A 25,540-nucleotide genomic window follows, 5' to 3' on the forward strand; every position below is an offset into this window, starting at 1 on the left:
CCATTTTAAAGTGTATAGGTCAGTAGTGTTAAGTACATTTTCATTTCTGTGTAAAGTTTTTCGAACTCTTTTCATCTTGCAAGACTGAAACTCTATACCTATTCAATAATTTCCACTCCCCCATTCCCTCAGATCGTGGTAATCAGCACTCTACTTTCTTTGTCCATGAATTTGACTTTAGGTACCACATATAAGTGAAATCAAATAGTATCTGTCCTTTTGTGTTTAGCATATTTACTTCTTTTTAAGTAAATTTTTATTTTACATATTTACTGTATTTACATAATGTTCTCAAGATCAGTCCATGTTGTAGCATGTGTCAGAATTTCCTGTTTTAACGTTGACGGATACTCCGTTTTATGTCTATAACCAGATAGTTTTTTTTTTTTAAGATTTCATCTTTTTCAGTAAACTGTCCACCCAATGTGAACTTATGACCCCATGATCAGGAGTCACCTGCTGTCCCGACTGAGCCAGCCGGGCACCTCCTGTAACCACATTTTCTTTATCTATTCATCAGTGGACATCTGGGTTGCTTCCGCTTTTTGTTGTAGTGAATATGCTGCTGTGAACATGGGTGTCTCTTTAATTTTTTAAGACTGTAAAGTTTCTCTGTCCTTAAACGTGGCATATTTATCTACCATGGACCGATTTGTTTCAGAATACTTATGGAACAGAAAAGACCAGGGCTGAGGCCTAGTTGACAAAAACCAAAACAGAATGAAACCAAAAAACCCAAAAACCACATTATCCTCAGGCTACTTTCTGAACAATGATTTATTTCAAAAGAACAATATTATCCAAAGCCTTTGGGTAAGAGGTTTAGTTAATTACACTTTGGTACAAGAATTTTTTTTCTTTTCTTTTTTTTTTTTTTTAGCATTTATTTATTATTATTATTTTTAAGGTTTATTCATTTTTCAGAGACAGACACAGCGTGAACAGGGGAGGGGCAGAGAGAGAGGGAGACACAGAATCCGAAACAGGCTCCAGGCTCTGAGCTGTCAGCACAGAGCCCGATGCGGGTCCTGAACTCAGAAACCTCAGGATCATGACCTGAGCTGAAGTCGGACACTTAACCGACTGAGCCACCCAGGCTCCCCAAACGTTTATTATTGAGAGACAGAGAGCCTGAGCATGGGAGGGGCAGAGAGAGGAGAAGAACAGAATCTGAAGCGGGCTTCAGGTTCTGAGCTGTCAGCACAGAGCCTGACGCGGGGCTCAAACTCAGAAACTGCAAGATCATGACCTGAGCCAAAGTTGGACGCTTAACCGACTGAGCCACCCAGGCGCCCCTTCACTATATTCTTAATGTTTACAATTTCCTCTCCTTTGTTTTAAGCAAAATGATTTTCAGTGAAGTTGAACATTATATTATCTACCAAAAGAAGAGCTAAAGGCTGCTATAAAGTTGGTCATGAGAGTAAAATGGATGCATTTGTCAGTCGTCAAAAACAACAGTAAACTAGGGGCGCCTGGGTGGCTCAGTCAGTTAAATGCTCGACTCTTGATTTCAGCTCAGGTCATATTCTCATGTGGGTTCGAACCCCACGTCACACTTGCTTCTAGATTTATCCTACTTTGTTACCCTAAATCCTCCTTTTATATTAATCTAACTAAAGTTCCAATCATGTTATTCCATTTTATGTAATCTTCAGTGATTCCTTTTTACCTGCTTATTTCTTTGAGAGCAGTCTAGAACATAGATTTGATAATAGCACTTAAATTTTTGTTGGCTAGTGTTATGTGTTTAGAAGAAAGACTCTTTGCTTGGCAGTGAGGATAAGTTGTTCTTTCTCATTGTGGTTTGTTATATTATTTAAACTTACTTCTTTTAAAAAAATTTATTTTTTGAGAGAGTGAGTGTGTAAGCAGAGGAAAAGGGAGAGAGAGAATCTTAAACAAGGTCTACACTCAGCGTGGAGCTCAATCTGGAACTTGATCCCATGACCCTGGGATCATACATGACCTGAGTCGAAATCAAGACTCAGATACTCAACTGAGCTACCCAGGCGCCCCTATGCTTATTTGTTAATAAAGACCATAAAATAATTTTATCATGAATTTCTGTATCTCTTCAAATTGACCCATAGAGCATATTTGAAAATAATTTGTTCATATATGGACTTGTGTAAATGAGTGTAGCTATGTAATAGATACTTAGAATCATGGCTTTGTTTCATACTTTTTCTTTTTTTTGCCCAACTTGGGGCTCAAACTTATGACCCTGAGATCAAGAGACATAGGCTTTACTGACTGAGCCAGCCAAGTGCCCTTGTTTCATACTTTTTATATTTGTTATATTTTTATAATACTTAGCTTAAAGAGGTACTGATAGAGATTGATAGAGATTTGTTAGTGGGACAGGTATGTGTTCTGTTACTGAGTTCAGATTTTTGCCAATACTCATTTTTATCAATTTGTAACCAAAATGTATTATTGGAAGAGTATTCTAGAGCTGTATTAGTTAGCATGTACAATGTGGTTAACAAACGTAATGGGACATTATGTAGATGAATATGCCATTCACATAAATCCTTTAGTATACTAAGATCTTGTTTTAAAGATCTCAAGTCTCTTAAAATTGCTTTTAATTTCCTTCTATAATTTGAAAGCAAATTTTAACGAAAGGAAAAGTGCTTCTATTTCCCAAATGTTTTTGGTTGTAGATTTATTTGCTACTAGTTAGAAACTCTATGGCTTGAAAACTTTGTTTAATGAAAGAGTAAGGGAGAAAGAGTTGCAAATGAACAAATTTAGCAGTGTTTTGTTGTCAAGGTGGCTCTTACCATGTTCTGATAGCTTGGCATTGAGATGTCCAGGAGAAGAATCTAAAGGACTTGTAGACAAGGGCCTGTGGTGGTTACATAATTCAGCCCACCATCTCAGGAAGTAATTTTTTTGTGTCATCCTTGTCCATTGGCTATCTGGCTTGTTTAAAGTTCCCTCTGATGGAATATTCACTATCTAATGTGAATCTTGAATAGCTTTAATGTTTTTTATTCAGTTCCTTCTTATGTTGAACAGAAGAAACAACTTCTTGTGACTTCCAAGTCTGTTTGGTCCTAATAATGCCTTCTAGGGCAATTTTTAAACGTGTAGCCATTTGTGTATTTTTTCATATAAATAATGTTTTAAACAAGCTGGATGTCCACTGGGCAAGGAAGCTGTTTCAGATTTCTCATGTCTTTCACTCCTGTGACTTGTTTAGTTCACCTTAATGTGGAACCATTGTGTGCTGAGTAGAGTGTTTGACTTGCCACCTATTTGACTTTGAGCAAGTTATTTCACTTCTTGGAGTCTCAGTTTCCTGAGAGGATTAGCTCAGTTAGTGTGTAGGAACAATGATCTATTTGTTGCCAATAAATAAGATTATAGGATTAACCTATTCCTGTTTTTGCTGTAATTTCTTAAATATCTGGGTCAGAAACTTTTCCTGTTTTCTCCTAAATGGAATAATCCATTTAGGAATGAGATATGACTACTTTTTTTAAAATCTAGAAAACATAACCATTTTTTAAAAAAAGTTTGTTTATTTTTGAGAGAGAGCGAGCGAGCGTGGGGAGGGCCAGACAGAGAGGGAGACTGAGAATCCCAAGCAGGCTCCACACTGTTAGTGCAGAGCCTGATGTGGGCCTCAAACTCTTGAATCGTGAGATCATGACATGAGCCAAAATCACGAGTCGGACGCTTAACCGACTGAGCCACCCAGGCACCCTAGAACACATAACAGCCGTTAGTTGAAATTAATATCTGAAAGTGAGCAGAAAATAGCCAAAATGTTTAGGAGATGATTAATTTGTTGGATTTGCGTTTATTTTGCCTTATCTTTTGTGTCCAGTGGATATGTATCTATTCTACCTTCCATACTGGGAGTTTATAATACTAGAATTAAATACTTATTTAATGAAAAATGAACGATTGAGGTAGTGTCTCCCCCCCCCCCCATGCCTCCCCCATTAGTCTTTGGCAAGTAATGGTTCTCAGCTGTAAGGCTTAGCTATCTTAAGTATCTTATCACTAAGGCCAGTGGAATCACTAGGAGAATTTAGCTAAACCTTTGTACCTATGCGTCTGTGAACAAAATTCTTGGTGCTCTATACGTGTTTTTGACCTATGAGATTTAAGATGCTATTTTGTAAATTATTATAAATCTATAATGCAGACATTCTGGAAATGTGGAAAAGGATTGGATACACTTTCACAGTTGATATTCTGAGAAAAAAACTGTCACAGAATATTAAAACAAGAATGGTGTTTTCTTTGACTTGCGGGCTGTTGCCTATATTTGGAATCCTCACACAGGATGAATACTGATCCTGAGCTGGGGGTTCCATTTGTGACTCAGTTTTCTAGGAAATATGACCCCCACCTTCCCCCACTAAGCGCATTTAAAATTGGTGTGTAGTGGCCAAGATGAGTAAAATGAGCAACAAATCCTAGAATGCACAGGTATTTGAGAATTATAGGTTAGCCTTTTGTAGGCCAGCTGTGAAGTAAATCAGGATCCCAAGTTACATTTTGCTCCATAGGATTCCTGGGGACAAAGCAAAGCAAGAGGATGAACTATTATCTGAGATGACGTAAGGTCATATCAAAATTAAGCCAAATCAAGTGGTATTTGAAGAAGGAAAGAAAAAAAACCTTGAGAAATAAGCAGTGCTTAAAATATAGTACAGGTGTCCTTGAGCTGGAACATGAGTATGTGTTTTTCTCTTGGGGGAATTGCCACTTAAGCCCAGTACCATTTTTATTTTTCAGTCTTTATCTTCCTTCTCTATGGACTTGAGCTGCCCTGAGCAGTACAGTGACTTCTGTACAGAAGTGGTAATGGAGTATGTGGCTAGTCCAAATTAAGATGTGCTAGAAGTATAAAATATATACCAGATTGTGAAGACTTAGTATGGAAAAGAATTTCATCAATATATAGTATTGAATATGTATTGAAATCCTAATATTTTAGATATATTAGATGAAATATATTATTGAAATTTAACTGTTTCTTTTTCCCTCTTTTTTTTTTTTTACTAATTTTTAAAAAAATGTTTATTATTGAGAGACAGAGACAGAGCATGAGCATGGGAGGGACAGAGACAGGGAGAGACACAGAATCCAAAGAAGGTTCCAGGCTGTGAGCTGTCAGCACAGAGCCTAACGTGAGGCCCGAACTCACAAACCGAGAGATCATGACCTGAGCCGTAGTCAGACACTTAACGTACTGAAACAGCCAGGCACTCCTCTTTTTCCCTTTTTAATGTGGCTACTAGGCACTTAAAATTACATTATGTGACTCTTCTTTTTCTGTTGGATAGCACTGCTCTAGAGCTCAGGTTTTTTATTCCTAAGGCATAAAATTGGTACAGAATTAAGAAAAGAGAGACTAGAAATCTTCCAAAGAAAGTGGTCAGCTACAGATGCTGAGCCTGGCGTGATACTTGACTTAGGGGATTCTTCCTGCGTTAGTTGGGGTCTCACTAAGAGACAGAAACCACATAGTACATGAACAAGAAAGTTTAATATAAAGTTTTATTAACTTATAAAGGGACTTAGCTACTGAGAGATAAAGAGAACTCCAAAGAATACAAGAAGAGCAGATAATGGGAGCAATCACTACCCCTAGGGCCAAGCAGAGCACGTTAAGGAGGGACACATTGGAAGAGGGTTCTTTGTTCACCCTGGAGCTGAGATCCGGGCTTGACGGGAGAGGGCACAGCTGTGGCTGTGGTGGAGCGGTTTGGGGAGACACCACAGGTGACAGGAAGCCACCCCCAGGGTGCTAGCACAATTCTCTGGGAAGCTGCCCTCTGAGTGCCATTGGAATCTGCTGGGGGTGGGGTGGGGTGAGTGCCATCTGGTGTCCCACATGCTGCTGCGTGCAGCACGCTGCAGGGGCAATCGGAGAGGAATACACGGGAACCAGGAGAGGAAGCCCCTTCCTCCTCCACAGTCACTCCAGCATCCTCTCCCGATAAATCTTGACATGATCTGGGTTGGCAAAGAAGAAATGTTTACGGGGTCCATCTCCAGTATCCTAAAGCAGGGCAAAAAAGGGTGCATTTGGAGCAGAGAGGCAATAAACTGATGACTGGCATGCTCCATAAGTGTGTTGCCACTGTGTAAGATGCTCTGTTGTTTTGACAAGTTTAGATAGTTTGGCTCCAAGGTAGAATATTTAAAAATTGGGCCATCTATGAATTTTGAGGACAGATGGTCACCACAATCCTAGAATTTTAGTTCGATGAGAATCTCTTTTATTTTGAAATATTTTAGGAAAGATTATGCCTTCTCTTGTTTTGTTATCTACTCTCTTTATATTTTAAACAGTGAATGTTAAAGAGTAGCTTCCAGTAGAAATGCTGTCTTGGTATTTCATTAAAGTTTTACTCCTTGCTCTGTTTATTCCTGGTAGTGTTTGACTACAGTTACAGAGATTACATTCTGTCCTGGTATGGAAATCTCAGCAGAGATGAGGGGCAGCTTTACCATCTGCTCTTGGAAGACTTTTGGGAAATTGCCAGGCAACTGCGCCACAGACTGAGCCACGTGGATGTGGTTAAAGTCGTCTGCAATGATGTTGTAAGAACTTTACTCGCTCATTTCTGTGACCTGAAAGCTGCAAATGCCAGGTAACTGTTTGAATATGAACAACCTCCCCCACTTTTTTTCCACATTAAAATATTTTTCTTTTGTAGAAAGGGGTCAAAGTCAAGATAAAACTCTAGAATTTTCTGCCTTCTTGTTGGCACTTGGCTTGAAATGTACATATGTTGAGGGGTAATAATTATAGTGTGCTGATAGAGAGTTTTTTTTTTTTTTTAGTATTAGGAGTACCTATACTGTGAAAAGTGTCTGTGAATTTACAATTTTTTGGATAAGTTTAGAATTCATGTTTCTTTTTGTGAGTCCTGTGTTAAGAGCTCTGTCTCATCATAGTATCCTGAAAATTGACTATTATTTATTGACTATTTATTATTACTACTACTTTTATTCTGAAATACCAACTTCCTTATTTTAGTTTAATTCCTTTTTTTTTTTTTTTTTTTTACATTTTCTTTTTTTTTTTAAATTTACATCCAAGTTACTTAGCATATGGTGCAATAATTTCAGGAGCAGAATCCAGTGAGTGATCCCCTAAATAAACACCCAGTGCTCATCCCAGCGAGTGTCCTCCTTAATGCCCCTTGCCCAGCCCTCTTTAGGAATCTCCTATGGTTTGTCCCCCTCCCTGTTTTTATATTATTTTTGCTTCCCTTTCCTTATGTTCATCTGTTTTGTATCTTAAATTCCACCTATGAGTGAAGTCCTATGATATTTGTCTTTCTCTAATTTTGCTTAGCATAATACCCTCTAGTTCTATTCATGTAGTTGCAAATGGCAAGATTTCACTCTTTTTGATTGCTAATATTCCGTTTTATATATATACCACATCTTCATTATCCATTCATCAGTTGATGGACATTTGCGTTCTTTCCATACGTTAGCTATGGTCAATAGTGCTGCTATGAACATTGGAGTGCATGTGCCCCTTTGAAACAGCACTCTTGTATCCTTTGGATAAATACCTAGTAGTGCAATTGCTGGGTTGTAGGGTAGTTCTATTTTTAATGTTTTGAGGAACCTCCACACTGTTTTCTAGAGTGGCTGCACCAGTTTGCATTCCTACCAGCAATGCAAAAGGGTTCCTCTTTCTCCCCATCCTTGCCAATATCTATTGTTTCCTGAGTGGTTAATTTTAGCCATTCTGACCGGCATGAGGTGGTATCTCATTGTGGTTTTGATTTGTATTTCCCTGATGATGAGTGATGTTGAGCATGTTTTCATGTGTCTGTTGGCCATCTGGATGTCTTCTTTGGAAAAGTGTTTGTTCATGTTTTTTGCTCATTTCTTCACTGGATTGTTTTTTTGGGTGTTCGGTTTGGTAAGTTCTTTATAGATTTCGGATACTAACCCTTTATCGATATGTCCTTTGCAAATATCTTCTCCCATTCTGTCGGTTACCTTTTAGTTTTAATGGTTGTTTCCTTCACTGTGTAGAAGCTTTTTATCTTGATGAGGTCCCAATAGTTCATTTTTGCTTTTGTTTCCCTTGCCTCTGGAGACATGCTGAGTAAGAAGTTGCTGTGGCCAAGTCAAAGAAGTTATTGCCTGCTTTCTCCTCTAAGATTTTGATGGCTTCCTGTGTTACATTTAGGTCTTTCACCTATTTTGAGTTTATTTTCGTGTATGTGTAAGAAAGTGGTCCAGGTTCATTCTTCTGCATGTCACTGTCCAGTTTTCCCAACACCATTCCCAGGTGCCCCTGAATGTCCCATTATTGAGTGAGTGCAAAAATGCTGAATTACGGCATTTCTAACTTGCACGTAAAGGTCGTCTTATTTAAAGGAGTGGCCTTCTGCCTGTTTGGATATGGACTCAGTAGGAGAGGCGCTCCTTACAGTTAATGCGGCCTGTTCTCACTGATATTATTCTATCTCTACTTTCAGGGAAGAGGGAGGGTATCTGACAGACAAACAGGAGGATGAATAAGCACTGGCATCCTTATTGGGCAGGTGGTAACTGCTGTTCTCTCCTAAGAAGCCCTGCTGTGTGAATTTACCAGCGAGCAGCCCTCTTTTGCCCTGTGCTGTTGCTCATTGGGGCCCAGCTGGTAAATGTCATTGTCCAGCAGCAGCTCTCTGTTCCCGGCTATATTGCCTCTTTCTAGGAATCATTTTCTCTCCCAGAGTCTACCTGGCACAGGTTTATGAGATCAACATTTACAGAGCCATCTCATGCCTATTACTTTCCAGCTTGCTGCCCTCAGTGTGTTGCAGTTTTTAAAAACCTGTGACCCATAGTAGGAAATACATTTTCTAATGTGACCTAATTTCATAAAACAGTACCTTTGTTACCTGTGATAACTGATACCTTTTTGTTAACTTTCTTTTTTTTTTTTTTAATGGTGTTGGGGACGAACTAAATTTTATTTTATTCCTTGTGGCTCACAACCTAGGTTTGAAAAAATTACTGTAGAGCAGTGGTTCTCAGATTTTTTTGGTCTCAGGTCCCCTCTATACTCTTAAAAGTTACTGAAAACCTAAAAGCACTTTATGTGGGCCCTATCTCATGGGGAACTGGAGCCAGGTTGTACTGCGTTTGCAAGAGCTGACTGTGCACGTCTCTTCCCTACTTTGAGATCAATGGCATCACCTTGTTAGCTTGTAATTGGCCATGGTGGGAGTATTTACACAGTGCAATGGGCCAGTACTACAAATCAGAGTGTTTTTGCCCTTGGGGAGCCACTTGTTAAACCTAATACCACCTCCCCTCTCGTTAGACTACCAATATTTACCATATCAGATATTAAAAGTAAGAAATTTTTAAAGTGCATGAATACACAATACACTTCCCATTAGCCAGTAGAGTGATGTCGGCCCGCATCAGGTAGCCTCTAGAAGCTCCCCGATGCCTCTGAGAACAGGAGTGAAAAAGACAAGTGACATTTTGTACTGCACATAGGGGTCCCCAGACCACCCTTGGCAAACTGCTGTTGCTAGAGAAAGCAGCTTCCAGTAAGGGCGTATGGGAACAAATAGGGAAAATGAGAGAATGAGGACTCTTGGCTTATATCCCTGGCATCTCAAAAGCTTCAGCCTCTCCTTTTGAGTGTTTAGCAACCCCTTAGAGCTTCTGCTGGTTTGCTGTGGTATCTGTTGTATAAAGTGCTCCTTTGTTCTGCCTGGCAGATACTGTCCAAGACTTGTTTGAACTCCGCAGAAGCTCATTTTAAAGTATTTACATTATGGTCCAGTAGAAGACAGTACTTTAAATCCATGGTTTATTCCAGTTGGAAGACTGATAGATTTAAGTTTGGGAGAAGAGCAAGTGGTTGGAGAAATTTAGTATTTTTGTGATTATCTAATTTGAACATGAACACATATTTTTCATGGAGATGTTTGCCAGCTTCTGAAATTACTGCTTTTGTGACTAATATATTATGTTTATATATATATATGTATATATATATATATGTGTATATATATACACACATATATATACATATATATATACATATATATATACATATATATATATATACACACACATATATATATATATGTATTCTACCCAATCTATTTTGTGACTAATATATTTTGTGACTAAGATATTATGGGTAAAGCATTGCAATAATAGAAACAGAGAATTGATTCCATTTTAGAAACGCCTTCTCCCTGGGCTTCTAGTTTTCTTATACCAGATTTATTTTGCTGAGATCTGGGCTGTGCCCAGAAGCTCTAGTTGATGATTTTTATTAAAGAAAAAAAAAAAATCCACTCTATCCTAGTATTATAGATATTTGAAAAAGTGCCAGTAGGTTATGGGTGTTTTTCATGTAGATGATTGTGCCCTGGAAGTGAACCACAGAGAACTCCTATCTGATTGTGCATTATCTTCTACAAATCACTCAGTGAGACTTGCAGACATTGTGTCCAGGTTTGATGGCTGTGTCTACACTTGCCTGCTCCAGGTAAACAGTGCCCTCGTCCTAGAAATCTCTATTGGTGTGCAGATATCTGTTGGCTGTAAAATGATTTTGGCAGCCTGGGAAGCACCCAATTGAATTGGCCACTGTCAGACAAGGGAATAATAAATTGCATTAATAAAAACAACACAATACACTGGTTGACTGTTAGGGAATTGTGTGGAGGCAGCTTTCCAGTCAGCTCATATTTATTTCCAGGCCGACATTCTGTTGCTTTGTAAACCCAGATCACATTTAATTCTTGCCTCTGCTGCTTCTTCCTTTGTCCCATCTGTCTGGTTCCAGCATGTTTCAGAAAAATCTAAAACTGATTTTTCGTATGCTGTTTAATCAATAGCATCTTTAATTTCATATTCTTCTTACAATGTCTTTGTGTTTTGTTTACTAGTCAAGCACAGGCATGCTAAGGGGGAAAATAATTTTTATTAATGTATTCTGTCTTTATCTCCCCCCCCCCCCCCCCGCCCTTTCATCTTTGCAGTCATTGATTATAGAGCAGTATAAAGAGTCTGGACTTGAGAGTCAGGCAGAATAAGGGAGTTATTTCTACTATTTATTACCTCTGGCTTTAGACTATTCACATAACCACTCAGATCCTCAGTATTCTCATCTATGAAATGGTGATGATGGTATCTGCTTCTTGGTGTAGGTGGGAAGATTTAGTAATGTACATAGGAAACTTATAAAAAGCTAATGTTTGCTCACTCAAGGAATGAGAACCCACATGTAAGTAGTAGGAATTGCAGTAAACAAATGATTGATCCGCACCGGCACAGGAGGATGCTGCCTGGATGAAGAAGGCTCATGGTCACCTCCTGACCCAGAAGTAGCCAGGTGCTTCGAGACTTTTTCTTGGATTCTCAAACAGTACCTGATGTCCACTGACTAGAGGGCATGGTGGGAATATCCTGCTTGGAGTGAACAGAGGGATTCCAGGGAAGCATTTGCCTCTCCTTTTTCCATAGATCGAGCTTGTTTGACTAGCTGTCTGGCCTTTGGCTCACTCAGAAAGTTTTCCGTAACTCAGTTTTAGGAGGGAGATGAATTTGTAGAAGTCTGAGGACCAGGCTCTTTTTTATGATCTACCTTCCATTGGAACAGAGAGGGAATTGTATACACTTTGAGAGGGATTTTGGTATTATAGTAAGAAGCCTCTCTTGTTAGTTTTTTTTTGGGGGGGCCAGCTTTTCCCAATAATCATTAACCAAATACATATTTTAAAGTAAAGTTTTACCCTTAAATGTGCTTGACATGACAAAACTAGCATCTAGATCTTACTATATTAAAATAACATTAGCTGGCAGCATAGAGTTTAAAATAATTGAGGATGCCATTTTAATTATATTATTTTTATTTTTTAAGGTAAACTTTACCGCCAGTGGCTCAAACTCATGACCCCAAAATCAAGACTCCCATGTTCTACCAACTGAGCCAGCCAGGCACCCTTGAAGATGCCATTTTTAAAAAGTAAACATCTATCAGTACATATGCAAAGGCTTATTCTTAAAATCTGTTTATTTTGTTGGCTTTGCATATTTGTATTGAACCTCTTGTTGTAGAAGACAAAGAGGAAATCTTTTTTAGAGTACTTTGGAAACTAGTCTCCATTCTCTAGTGGAAAAAGAAAGCGCAGTGAACTCCCAGGAGGTCTAGTGGTAAAGGCGCCAATATGCATGTGTTTCATTTCCTATGTAGTACCCAGTGCCCAGTATGATTGCTCCCCCTCTGTAGTGTCCCCCACCCCACCCCCAGGATTGACCACTAGTTACTATAAGAAGTCCCTAAATTTTATGTCTTATCTGGTATTAGATATTAGAAAATTAGCTTCCCAGTCTTTCTTGGTCACTACTGCTATCAAGATACTATGGGAAAAGGAGGCATAGAAAGTTCTACTTTCTACTCCTCTTCACTCAGATCCTCCAAATTAACGGTGCTAGGGTAAGAATAGGTCAGTACCCATAGGGAAGCCTTTGACCACGGTGGCAAGACTGTTTAGAAAATACTTGGGATGAGTGCCTGGGTGGCTCAGTCAGTTGAGTGTCCGACTCTTGATTGTGGCTCAGGTCATGATCCCAGGGTTGTGGGATCAAGCCCTGTGTCGGGCTCTGTGCTGAGTGTGGAGCCTGCTTAAGATTCTTAATCTCTCTCTCCCTCTCTCTCCCTCTCTCTCCCTCTCTTTCCCTCTCTCACTCTGTTCCAGCCCCTCCCTCCCTGCCTCCCTCTCAAGTAAAATTAAAGAAAATACTTGGGAACCTCACAGAAGGCAATTGGCCACCAATTATGTAGCATCAAGTCATGGACCCTTTCCTCAGGAAAACCCACAGAACTTTTTTTTTTTTTTTATTTTTTTATTTATTTATTTTTGAGGGACAGAGACAGAGCACAAGTGGGGGAGGTGTAGAGAGAGAATGAGACAGAATCTGAAGCAGGCTCCAGGCTCTGAGCTTTCGGCACAGAGCCCAACGCGAGGCTCGAACCCACAAACCAAGAGATCATGACCTGAGCCAAAGCTGGATGCTCAACCGACTGAGCCACCCAGGCGCCCCAAAACCCACAGAACTTTTATCTCATGATTACCTAGTCAGGAAGGCTGCCCGCTGGCTAGTGGCCCTGGTTTATGCTTTCTTAGTTTTCTTTTTTTTCTTTTTGTTGTTTTCTTTTTGTTTTTTTTTAATGACGCTGTAGATCACATTTAAGAAGACATCTAGGAGACTTAAAAATAATCCAGTTAAAGAAATACTCCTACTTTCCTAGATTGTTGCTATGATTTGGGAGTCGTGTATAATTGTCGATGCTTCTTAAGGTTTTAAATCCCAACAGCCCATGCGTTTGCATTGTGATTGGGAAAATTATTGGCTATTGATATTTTTGAGGAGTGGACACATTATTAAAACAGATATATTCTCCATTTGAGATATTTGATATTTAATGAGACATAATCAAATTGTTTCCAGAGATTTCTTTCCTGCCTCTTCCCTCTCTTTGTTAATTTTTTTTAGACATGAAGAACAACCAAGGCCTTTTGTGCTGCATGTGTCCCTGAGGAACTCGTATGATGAAGTGAGGTTCCTACAGATGTGTTCTAGGGTTCTGGTGTTTTGTCTCCTCCCCTCAAAGGATGTCCAGTCTCTCAGCTTACGTATAATGCTTGCAGAAATTCTCACAACAAAAGGTACTTTTATAAATAATTCATATCACTAATGGGATGATCATGTAAACAAATGCACTACATACTAATGTGATAACCCTTTGTATACACCTATGCAGACCTTGTATATTGTGGGACAATATGCAAACTAAAATATTTTCAAATTTTCAAAGTTTAAGTGCCACTCAAAGAGGGCATTTTTTGCCATCCGTGATAATCAAGTTTTTTATGTAACATGTTGCCAAATGCATAGTCCATTCTGTTGTTTATTTTGATACAGGATAATCCGTCCTTATGCCCTTCACAGGGAAACATCCATTTGGGATAGCTTTTGAGTTATCCAGGCCAGTCATACATACAGCAGTGAAAGAATATCTATACTCCAGGGTGCGTTTACTTAAAACACTTTTAAGATAGAAGATTCATTGATAACGCCTATATATGATTTTGTGAACTTACAATGAATAAAAAAAGGAAGGGTACCACAATATAATGAGTTACTACAGAAAGTATATTGAGGGAGATGCTTGGCCAGAATAAGAAAAGTGGAAGAAAATGCGACCTAAGAGAAATTTCTCTTATCTCAAAATCTCAAATAGCACTGCCTTTGATATGCATTGATGGAGTATCTAATTTATGATCTGTGGCTGTTAGTGGATACCAACCACAGAGAAAAGGGAACTTTTTAACTGCGAGTTGGTAGGATGGATTGGGGGGTAGTATCATTGGCTTTTCCGCGGCCTCTTCCCGGAGGTCTGCTTTCACCAGCTGGGAGCACGTTCACTTTTCTCTTTTGGCAGAAGCACATAATGAGCCTTATAAAAGAAATAAAAGAAAAAAAGATCTGCGTACTTAATTTCGATATCTCTGTTAGGAACTTGGGTTCCAAATGACTTTCTTTCATTTTTCCTTTAAAGTTAACCCTTTTGTTAAGACAACCACTTGCTCGTAGCCCTAGCTGGTAGCATATCCAAGGGGAAGGGCGGCTGTCTGTACACGCACACGTGTTTTTGAATATCTGAGTTGTTCATATGTTCCCCACTCGGGTAGTTTAAAAACGTTTCCTGACTGTTGTTTCAGTTCTGTAAAGGAAAAACAATTCCTCCAAAGGACAGTACCGTTTTCAGTGGTGCTTTCTTCTCCTTCCCGCAGTCTTGAAGCCGGTAGTGGAGTTACTTAGTAATCCAGATTACATCAACCAGATGCTGCTTGCCCAGCTGGAGCGCAGAGAACAGATGAATGAACATCACAAGAGAGCCTACACCTATGCTCCTTCTTATGAAGAGTTCATCAAGCTTATTAACGGCAACTCTGATGTTGAATTCTTGAAGCAACTAAGGTATTTGGCCTTTAATTATAGCCAAGTTATAATAGCTACTAATTATCATCCTCTGCCGTGTTAGGTTAAAAAAAAATGTGGTTGTCAGGGAGGCAGAAATAAAGGAAGCCCGTAAATCTCACGATTCAGTGACCACTAAATTTATCCAGCTTCTCCTTTAGCAGAGGAAGTTTTTTGTTTTTGTTTTTTAAAGTATCATGTTTTTCGGGGCGCCTGGGTGGCTCAGTCGGTTGAGCGTCCGACTTCGGCTCAGGCCATGATCTCAGGGTCCGTGAGTTCGAGCCCCGCGTCAGGCTCTGTGCTGACAGCTCAGAGCCTGGAGCCTGCTTCTGATTCTGTGTCTCCCTCTCTCTCTGACCCTCCCCCACTCATGCTCTGTCTCTCTCTGCCTCAGAAATAAATAAACATTAAAAAAAAATTAAAAATAAATAAAAATAAAAAAAATAAAAAGCTCAAGATTTAAAAAAAATAAAAAATAAAGTATCATGTTTTTCAAGTAATTAGGTTATAATAGATTGAAAGCTGTTTTGTTGTAGGAGGACCTGCTTAGCCGGATAAGCAGATGCTTACCTTAGAGAAGCATTGGAAGGAGATGATGTGTTTTTAAAATTACATAGTAGAACATTGTGTTGATTTTCATTTTTCTTAGAAAATGCAGGCCCAGGTTTGGGAATCAAGGGTTCTTGACTAATTGTTTTGAAAAAATACGATTCAAATGTACCCCAGGAGTCTCTTTTATAAGGGAGTTCAGTCTTCCTTACCATATTTGAGATACCTTAGGGGTGACTGTGTTTTTGTGTATTTATTTTTTATTTCTTTGGTATGTGCCTATACAGTATGATTATATCGTAGTGTGTAGTTTGTGGATTTTCTAGGCTTCTGTAGTTCCTCCTCTATTTTAGTGTCCCCAAACAGTAATACATGGGGAAGAAAGGCAACTCTGATATATCAGTTTTGCTTCTGGTAAGTAATTTCCTTTTTGATCATGTGACTCTTGAGCTGATAGAGACCCCAAGGCCCTATATCCCAGATTTGTTTCCTGAGGTTTACAGGTTATGCCCACTCAAAGGTCATCCTTTCCATGGCTTTCTTTGACTCCTTTTAAAGTGTCATTCCATAGAATGTGAAAGAGCACACAGTGACAGGGCATCCTTGTTGCCTCCTCTTCCCCTTAAAATTGCCAACCCACAAGTGTGCGCGCACGTGCACCAACCCCCCCCTCAAGTGCTGGAGATGCCATTCAAGCCTGTACTCCAGTATTCCTCTGTCTGGTGCTCTTACACCTATTGTTCCCAGATGTACTGCCTGTGGTGTGACAAAGGTATCGTGATGACCAACATCTGTGAAATGGGAGTTTTTTCTTAGGACATTGTTTGTGAGCAGATGGTACTTCATGTTGCTAAATTGTGGAGGTATGGCATTCCTAAGTACTTTTTCCCTGTCAAGCAGTCTTTCCACAATATAGTCAGATGTGGACCATTTGGTAACTCCCAAGGGAGTTTAAGATAACAATCTAGGACCAATGGTGGCAGGTACTTACCTGAATCAGTATTCGTTCTACTTCTAGACTTATGAATGAGTGTTCCGTTTTGTGTACCAAACAAAAAAGTCCCAGCACTGCACACATGTTGACCTAGATAGCCATGTAACAAAAAGGTACCAAAAGACTTTTTAAAATCAGAAGTAATTATTTTTCCAAAATAATTGGAAACGGTCAACCATTGGTATTATAAGATGAATGGATCTTGATTAAAATTAATGGTCTACCATTTTCAAAATGTACTAATCAAAGACTCAGAACTATTTGAAATGCCATAGATATCGTAATGTTGGCAGTTCATTATCTAGTAGGTAAAGAAGTAACTCAGCAAAAATTGACCTTTAAAAAATAGAAGCCCCAGGATGATGAGACAGCTTGCTTTTGCCACAGTAGGAGCATTTTGGACTGCCTTCACCTGAGCGGCTAAAGATTACACTAGAAATCCTGATTTGACCTTTTCCCTTTATAATGATGAAACAAAAATGGCATGAGCACTTCACTCTTCCCGTAAGACCACTTTCTCCTGATGTCATAAAAACGGCAGTACTAAAGGCTAACGCACTGGGTGGTTGAGAGGCAGGCCCTCTGTTGATCACTGAGAGGCTTAAGGGGCAGTAGAAATGCTGAACTGAACAGTGTTTTTATTTTTTGTTTCAACCTTGAGATGCAGTTTACAACCCATTAAATTCACCATTTTAAAGTGTGTGATTCAGTGGTTTTTAGTGTATTCAGACTGTGCAACCATTACCTCCAATTCCAGAATGTTTTCATCATTCTAAAAAGAAACCCTGTGCCCATTAGCAGTCACTGCCCGTTGCTCCTGCCCCCAGCCCTTGGCAGCCCCCAATTTACTTTCTGCCTCTGTGGACATTTCATATAAATGGAATCATGCAACATGCGGCCTCTTGTGCGTGGCTTCTTCTGTTCAGCATGGTATTTTCAAGGGTCATCCATGTTGTGGTATGTATCAATACTTCATTTCTTTCGTTGGCTGAGTAATATTCCATTGTGTGAATATACCACATTTTGTTCATTTGTCCGTCAGTTGATGGACAGTTTGGGCTGTTTGCATTTTAAAGAATGCCTTTTTGAGGTACTGTTGAGCATCTGCAGAAGCAGTATCAGTGACTTGATAGAGTAAAATAAAATGTTGTGGATTCTTAACCTCTTCCTACCTCCATCTCTCCCCACTGTATACCTGCCCCCAGCAAGGGGTGATAGAGTACAAGACACCAGGAAGGGGTCTCCTTCTGTGCATTACTCCAATCCCATATATATTCCTCTGCTCTTTTGTGCCCTCCACAGCAGTCCACTTCACTGCTGGGGTCTGTTGCCCACAAAGTTCAGAGTCCATTGGGAGGACTCTTGGAGGTACTTTGGTGATTAGATAATCAAATTCTTAAAGTGCCCATTCTATTAGAAACAAAAAGAATACATTCTCAGATTGAGTTATGTTTATGTAATGACTGAGCACAACTGGAATGACCTGTTTTTCTGCCCTCTGTCTCTTGGTAAACTCAGTTCCTCATGAACATCTTGGGAAATACGTTGATGGCTTACTTTGGAAGGGCTGCAAAATTCTTAGAGTAGACAGCAAAAATTACGGGATCATGGTAATCCTGAAGCATAGATAGCCTCCTCAACAAGCTTGGCCCCTGAAGAACCTGGGGGAAGAAATACTGTGAAGGCATTTTTCTCAATGAAAGATATGCACATCCAGAGTTACTTTCTTTCTTGTAAAATTTTTTTTTAACATTTATTTATTTTTGAGAGACAAAGTGAGACAGTGCATAAGTGGGGGAGGGGCAGAGAGAGAAGGGGGACACAGAATCTGAAGCAGGCTCCAGGCTCTGAGCTGTCAGCACAGAGCCCAACCAGGGGCTGGGGCAGGGAGTTGGGGGGAGGGGGGGGCTCAAACTCATGAACTGCAAGATCATGACCTGAGTTGAAGTTGGACGCTTAACCTGAGCCACCCAGGTACCCCCAGAGTTACTTTCTGAATACTCTTATAAATGCTGAATTAACCCTCAGTTTATTCTCACTATTTATTTATTTACTTATTTATTTTTTAAGTTTATTTTTGAGACAGAGAGAGACAGAGTATGAACGGGGGAGGGTCAGAGAGAGAGGGAGACACAGAATCTGAAACAGGTTCCAGGCTCTGAGCGGTCAGCACAGAGCCCGACACGGGGCTCGAACTCACGGACCACAAGATCATGACCTGAGCCGAAGTCGGACACTTAACCGACTGAGCCACCCAGGTGCCCCTATTCTCACTTTTTAAGAGAGGGGTTTATGGGGGGGTGGGAGGGAGGGGAAAGTGGGTGATGAGCATTGAGGAAGGCACCTGTTGGGATGAGCACTGGGTGTTGTATGGAAACCAACTTAACAATAAATTTCATATTAAAAAATTAAATAAAATTCATAATACTAGACTGGAAAAAAAAATAAATGTATACTTGAAGTTAAAAAAAATACTGAATTATCCTGAGGCATCCTGCCCTGACCTATGACTATGAGACAGTTCCTTGGACTTTGCTGTAAGAGAAAATGCCTGGCAGTTCTGTTTGATATGGCACTGGTATATCTTTTATCCAGGGGCAGTATCCCCATTCACTGTATCTGAAGGTAACCTAAAGGCTACCCTGTATTCTCTGCTTCTTGCACAGACTGCACTAGAAAGGCGACCAGGAACAACTCTGCAGTGGTAGAGGTTGATCTTTTTGTTCAAAAAAGGTGATGTTGCACAAATAACCTGGCTACTTGGCTGCTTATTTATCTGATAGAAAAATTGCACTCTATTCAGGGCTCAGGTCTGCTTACTGTTATTGAGAGTCAACACTGCTTTTTATCGGACTGCTGTCTAAAGCCAGCATCGATGAAGCTCATCAGCTGCCTGACACTAATGGAGCTGCTTTTTTCAATCATAGTCTGAGCTATTCTGTTGTTTTTCTTGTACCATTAGAGTCCTCTGCTGCCTGACTTTATTAGCATTTTAGGTTACTGTCTTCACATTGGTCTCAGTAAGATTTTGAGATCGGCTGCCTAAGGCAGGGAACGTATCTTATTTAGACTAAGCAGTTGATGAAGTCATCCGCTTTTTTGTCATACATATTTGGGAGATAGATGCATATTTTCTAAAGGAAGCAAAGTCATTAAACTCTGTTGGGTTGAAATGCATCAAAAACAACCAAACCAAAAAAACTTTGATGGTGATATTTGTAGTTCCGTGGTAGTTTGTTTTTTTCTGAGTCAGCATGAGCTGCTTTTACAGTAAGATTATAGAGCTAGAAATGCTCCCTTCAAGAACACTAAACCAGGTGTTTTTGACCTTGACTATATATTAGAATCACCCAGGCTTTAAAAAAAATTACAGCTGGATATTCCACTGTCCTTTGTAGCTATTTCCTTTTTCTTCTTTTCTGGCATCCAAGATGTTGAAGTGAGGATGTGGTGGTTGGACTGGCATAACATTTTAAATTTTCCAGGGTCTTCTAGTAGAAGCAGTGATCCACTCGGCTAACAAAACAGGAGCCAGGAATTGGAATGTCATGTTGATGGAGGATTTTCAAGGACAACTGACCAGATTTCCCACTGTCCGTCTGGGTGGTGGGATGGTTTTTGGTCTCGTACTCTATGCTGTACAGTTGTAGCAAGGCAGGAGAGTGCTACATCCCATGCATACATTGGACAAATACTGCTTTCCTGGACTGGACATTTGCCAGAGTTAAAGAGATGCCAAGCACATGCTCAAGGAAGGGAAAACTTCTTTGTTTTGAAGCTGCCATTTATTGAATATCTAATATGCATTAAATACAGGGTCAGCTTCTTACCATCTGACCATTGTAACAACCATGTGAATTAAGTACCACTACTCATCATATAGTTGAAGGAGGTAAAGTGACTTGCCTTGGATCACTTAACTCATAAGTAGCAGCTGGGATTTGAACTCAGGTCTATCTGACTTAAAATCCCGCATGTAAAGGTGAGTAGCCTACTAGCCAGGTGGGCAAAAGACAGCAGTGACACCCGGCCCCAGCCTTGTGGGGTTTCCCACAAGTGTGGAGATAATTCTTTTCTGTCTAGGAGCCTTTTCAGGCACTAGTCCTTGCGCAGAGAACAGTCCCATCAGAAGTACCATCATTTGTTAGTGAGATGGTGATAGACTGCCAGAGAAACAGAAGTAATGAAGAAAATCAGAGCAGCCTATGACCGCTGTAATTTCATTTGCTGCCAGGCCAGTCTTCATTAGATTTTTCAGTTCTGGATTCATTTCTGACCCCTTATTTAAAGAGCAACATGGCGAATCTAAAAATAGTAGGGAAGAAATTCTAATAATGAAAGGTTTAAAATTAAAAAGGCTAAGTATTATTTAACTTGGAGAAATGAAGGAAACCTTTTATTGAGTGTGGACCGAGATTGATGTGTTTTCTGTTTTACTAGGGTAAAGCAAGAGGTGATGTGCATAATAGACTAATTTTAGAGATCATAACGAACAGTGGAGTGGGTTACTGAGGGAGTTTGCTAAATAGTTTTTCTTCAAATATTAAGGGGATAGATTTTCATCTCCGAATTAGTTTAGGTGCATTTGCACGTGAAGATAATACACTAAAAATATTAAAATTCTTAAAATCACATGCTTCTGAGTAGAAGAATTTAAATTGTTTGAATAGTGTTTTGAACAGTGATTCTGAAGATTTATCGTGATTCTTGAGCAGTAAAATTGGCTTATGTTACAGAAGAACATGGAAAAAGAAATCAAGCATACCTTCAAACTGCTACACCGTGTCAGAAATCAGTTAAGCAAATATAAACTGCGAAGCAAAGGTTAGTGTGCGTGGACAAGGAGATGAGAAGTCACGAAGTGTAAAACAAAGAGGAACTTGGCAGATTTTTATGAAAAGAATAAATGAATATAAATTTAGTTTTAAAAAATGCATTAAAACCCAAGGCTGCTGATGGAAAACGTTCAAAAAGATCTCTCAGTTTTATAAAAAGTAAAAGTACACTGACTGCAGAATATGATTCCTTCCGTTGGTGTCTGAGAAATAGCAGAGGGCAGGGAGGTGGGAGTTAAACATATCAGAAAATAAAATATCTTCATTTGGGAGGGAAGATTGACAGCGATGGAAAATTTGATACAAGAAAAGGAAATTTTGGTACGAGGAAGTTTCTGATCTCTCTGAAATTAAAGAATTCATGATGCGCTTATAATTGGGGCAACACTGGCACTGTGGGTAAGGTGTATCTGCTTTATGAATGACAGCGAGGACCATGAGTTAGTTTATGTGAAGCATTTAGCCCAGGATCTGCATATTTCTAATTGTTAGGTGCTACTGTTGTTGTTGTTACAGTCATTAGACCAAGGATTGCAAATAGATTTAATTTCATCATGAACACTGATCAATTACTTGTGGCCCACTAGAATGCAGTGTTTTATTTGGGGGTTTGAGGGTGCCTAATAAATAGCAATGTTCCTGTCTCCATCCTGAGGTCTGAACCACTCTAGGTCCAAGGAATAAGCCAAATGAAGGCCAAAAAGTGTGCTCTTATTACTGATAGATGATGGAGAGTGTAGTTTATATATGCAAACAGTGACTCTCCAAAACTGAGTCTCAGAATCAGACATTCTTTCCCACCTGGCTTTGTCCCTGATTCTCCCTCCTTCCCCCTCTTTCTGGCAGGTGCCGAGTCTACTTGCTGGCTGCCGTTGGAGGCAGAGAACACCTGCTCTTAAGAGGAAGGAGAACAGAAGGGCTGTGCTTCACGTGGCCAGTTCCTCCTCCTCTGTGGTCAGATTAAAGACCTCTTCCCTCTCTAGGGCATAAAAGAGGGGGTGAGGGAGAGGTGCAGGGAGGCCAGGGATGGAGCCTCTTCTACTTAGAACGAAACATCAAGAGGTGACGGTGGGGTGAATGAGTAGTGCTCTTTTCTTTCAAATAAGCAAAAGTTGTGGCGCTCGGTCCCTACTCAACAGAAAAGAAATTTATGATTCCCAAGGTACGTTTAAGGAATGGTAGCAAAGAGTGTAGAAGTGGTGTGCCGGTAATTGTTAATAACTGGCTTTTGCCGGGAGGAGTAAGAAACCCTGACGGGGAGCATTTGCTGGTTTCTGTGGTGTGAATCACTAAGCGTGACGTCCTCGGGAAGAGATTTGCAGTCGCACGCCATTTTATACATAGTGTGTCCACCATGCTCGTACAATCCGTGTAAATAACCTTGAACACAGATTATAGGAAAATGAAATTGTTAGGAAATGATGAGTTTTAAGTACTTTTACCTTTTTAAAAAGTGTAAATTAGGGGCTCCTGGCTGGCTCAGTCAGAAGAGCACATGACTCTTGATCTTGGGGTCATGATTTTGAGCCCCACATTGGGTGTAGAGATTGCTTGAATAAATAAGTACACTTTCAAAAAAAATAAAAGAAAATAAAGAAAGTATAATTTAATTGCCAGTTTGTGTAATTTTAAACATGGTAGACTTTAATTCCTGAAAAGTTAACAGGCGGCTCTCGTGAGCCAACACGAGCCTCGTGAGCCGTCTCCAGCACAGCGCTGGGTGGAGGCCACACAAGTTCTGTCTCTGATGACCCTGCAGTAGACAGACTCACAGTTCTTCTAGAGGAAGATGATTTTAACAACACAAGAAGTCAACCTACAGCGACCAGTCCAGCATCTGAAGTGGACTGTACCCTCAAACGTGGGCTCGAGTCAGACAGGCCTGGGTCTCACAGATCTGGTCTGCACCTGGCTTTTCTGCTTATAGGCTGCATGGCCCTGAGGAGTCCTGTACACTCTGAGCCTCAGTTTTAACTGTGAGATGGAGGAAATAGTTCCTATTTCCTAAGACTGTTGTGATAATTAAATGAGATAATGCACATAATGCCTCAGCACAGTTCTCAGGGCATGCTAGGCTCCCAATAAGACCTAAAGATACAGTGATCAGGAGAAGGCAACAGAATTCTCCGATGGTCACTTCAATAGGGTTAATGCATCAGAAGAGGCAACACAGTGTCTTATTTCAGAAAAACTTAAAGTGTATAAGTCAGTAAGTCATTTTCAATACAGAACATAAAATTAGGCAACTTAAGGGGCGCCCGGGTGGCTCAGTCATTTGAGTGTCTGCCTCTTGGTTTTGGCTCAGGTCATGATCTCACAGTTTCGTCAGTTCGAGCCCTCTATGGGGCTCTACGCAGACAGTGCAGAGCCTACTTGGGATTCTCTCTCTCCCTCTCTCTCTCTCTCTCTGTCCCCCCACACCCCACTCATGCTGTCTCCGTCTCTCTCAAAATAAATAAAAACTTAAAAAAAAAAAAAACTAGACAACTTAGGATGATATTCAGTAAACATTCTGAATGAAAATGCTTTATTTAGAAATTGAGAATGGACTGCAGTGGTGCTATACGTGGGTCTATAACTACTTTATGGTGACATTAATAGCTAATATCAAGATACGAGGAACACTAGTAAAAACCAGATACAGGTAGCAGAGAGAAAAATTTTGGCTTTCCTCAGGTTACCTGAAAGACACCAGCTGGTCAGTGGTGACATAGCTTTGCTTGCTTTTTGTAACATGTAATTTCCATAGACTTCGGGGAACTAGGAAATGAATGTATGGTAACCTGTTATTTTAGGACAATTTATACGAGAAGAAGAAAATAGAAGTCACATTGCAAACAGATGACAACTGTTAATAACTTGGCATAGAGATTTCCAGGTTATTTTCTGTACACATAACATGAATCGTGGATGTGTGTTTATGTAAGTTTGGGATACCTCAGGCTGCTGTGGTCCAGAACTTTCTAACTGGTGTGACGCATGTATAGGCATGTGAAGATAAAGGTGTCCTCAGCCCTCCAGGTGTCTGGGTAGGGCCTGGGATGGCTGATTGCCTCGGTGTTCTGTTCAAATCCTATCATTTGCCACGTGTGTCACAAATGGAAGAAGGTTAGGAAGCATGCCTAGTCTTTCCGCGTAATCCGCTGCCTTCTACACACTAGTAAAGTGGAAAGCAGGTTTAAAAGCCCCATTAGTGGAAAGCGCCTCTTACTCCTCTGAGTCCTGACTGAAAACATGTCCCCTGCTTGTGCTCCAGTCCCTGGCATGCCCTGCTGTACACCGTTAAACACACCTAGTGAAAAGAGCTCAGAGCCTTGTTATCCTCAGTAGCACTAAGACATAAAAACGAAATTGAGATATTTTTCTTTGTTCGCGATATTGGTGAAGATTAAAAATTTGACACCTGGTGTTGGCAGGGATGTAGAAGAACAAACAACTTCATGTCCTGCTGGTAGGAGTATGAATTCTTGCCTCTCTGTAACACAGTTTTACAATATGAAAAGCAGGTCGCAAAATGTGCATTCTTTTTGATAGTTATTATTCATCATAAGAATTTATCTTCAGGAAATAATCACGAACGTGTGAAAAGATTTCTCTAAGAATGTTGCTTGTAATTTTATTTAAAATAGAGAAAACCTTGAAGTGACTAAAATGCTTGACAATTAGTGTCGGGTTAAAAAAATGTGGACACATCCGTACGATGGGTCGCCACATGACAATGGTGTCGTATCAGAGTATTTAATAGGTTTGGAAGATAGTATGAATTGATAAAATGAAAAATCTCTAAGGCTTTTTATAGCATAAATCTAGTCTTATAAAACAAAAAAAAATGTTTGAATAGAAGTCTATAAGTACATACCAGATGTTAATTGTGATTGATGTTGAATGTCGTGCTTTGTGTATTTTCTCATTTTCTTCAATGGATAAAGGTTACTTTGGAGAAAGTAAAAATGGGCTCAGACTGAGGAAGTAAAATCTGCCCAGCCATTTATCACGTTGGAATAACAGATACTAAAGCCAGCTACAGAGTTCACAGGGAGCAATATTTTTTTCCAAGTATACACAGTGGCTGTAAAAAATGTCATGATGATAACCTTCTCTGACTCCCGCTTTCTGACTCACTGAGAAACTTGGCTCTCTCAAGTCTCAGACG

At 39.9% G+C, this 25,540-nt stretch overlaps 1 protein-coding gene across 11 annotated transcripts in view; it reads left to right on the forward strand.

The window, feature by feature from the left end:
- Positions 1-25,540, forward strand: part of SNX25 (sorting nexin 25) — a 134,075-nt gene that overhangs the window by 34,385 nt on the left and 74,150 nt on the right. For all 11 annotated transcript variants that reach the window (XR_006216501.1, XR_006216502.1, XR_006216500.1 and 8 more), the window contains exons 3-5: positions 6,410-6,626; positions 13,522-13,694; positions 14,823-15,009. Coding sequence is in view for 3 of the 11 variants with exons in the window: in XM_042982981.1 (XP_042838915.1) it covers positions 6,410-6,626; positions 13,522-13,694; positions 14,823-15,009 (577 nt within the window). In the remaining 8 variants the exon portion in view is untranslated. The remainder of the gene's footprint in view (positions 1-6,409; positions 6,627-13,521; positions 13,695-14,822; positions 15,010-25,540) is intronic.

The sequence above is a fragment of the Panthera tigris genome, chromosome B1, assembly GCF_018350195.1.
Source record: "Panthera tigris isolate Pti1 chromosome B1, P.tigris_Pti1_mat1.1, whole genome shotgun sequence".
NCBI lineage: Eukaryota > Metazoa > Chordata > Mammalia > Carnivora > Felidae > Panthera > Panthera tigris.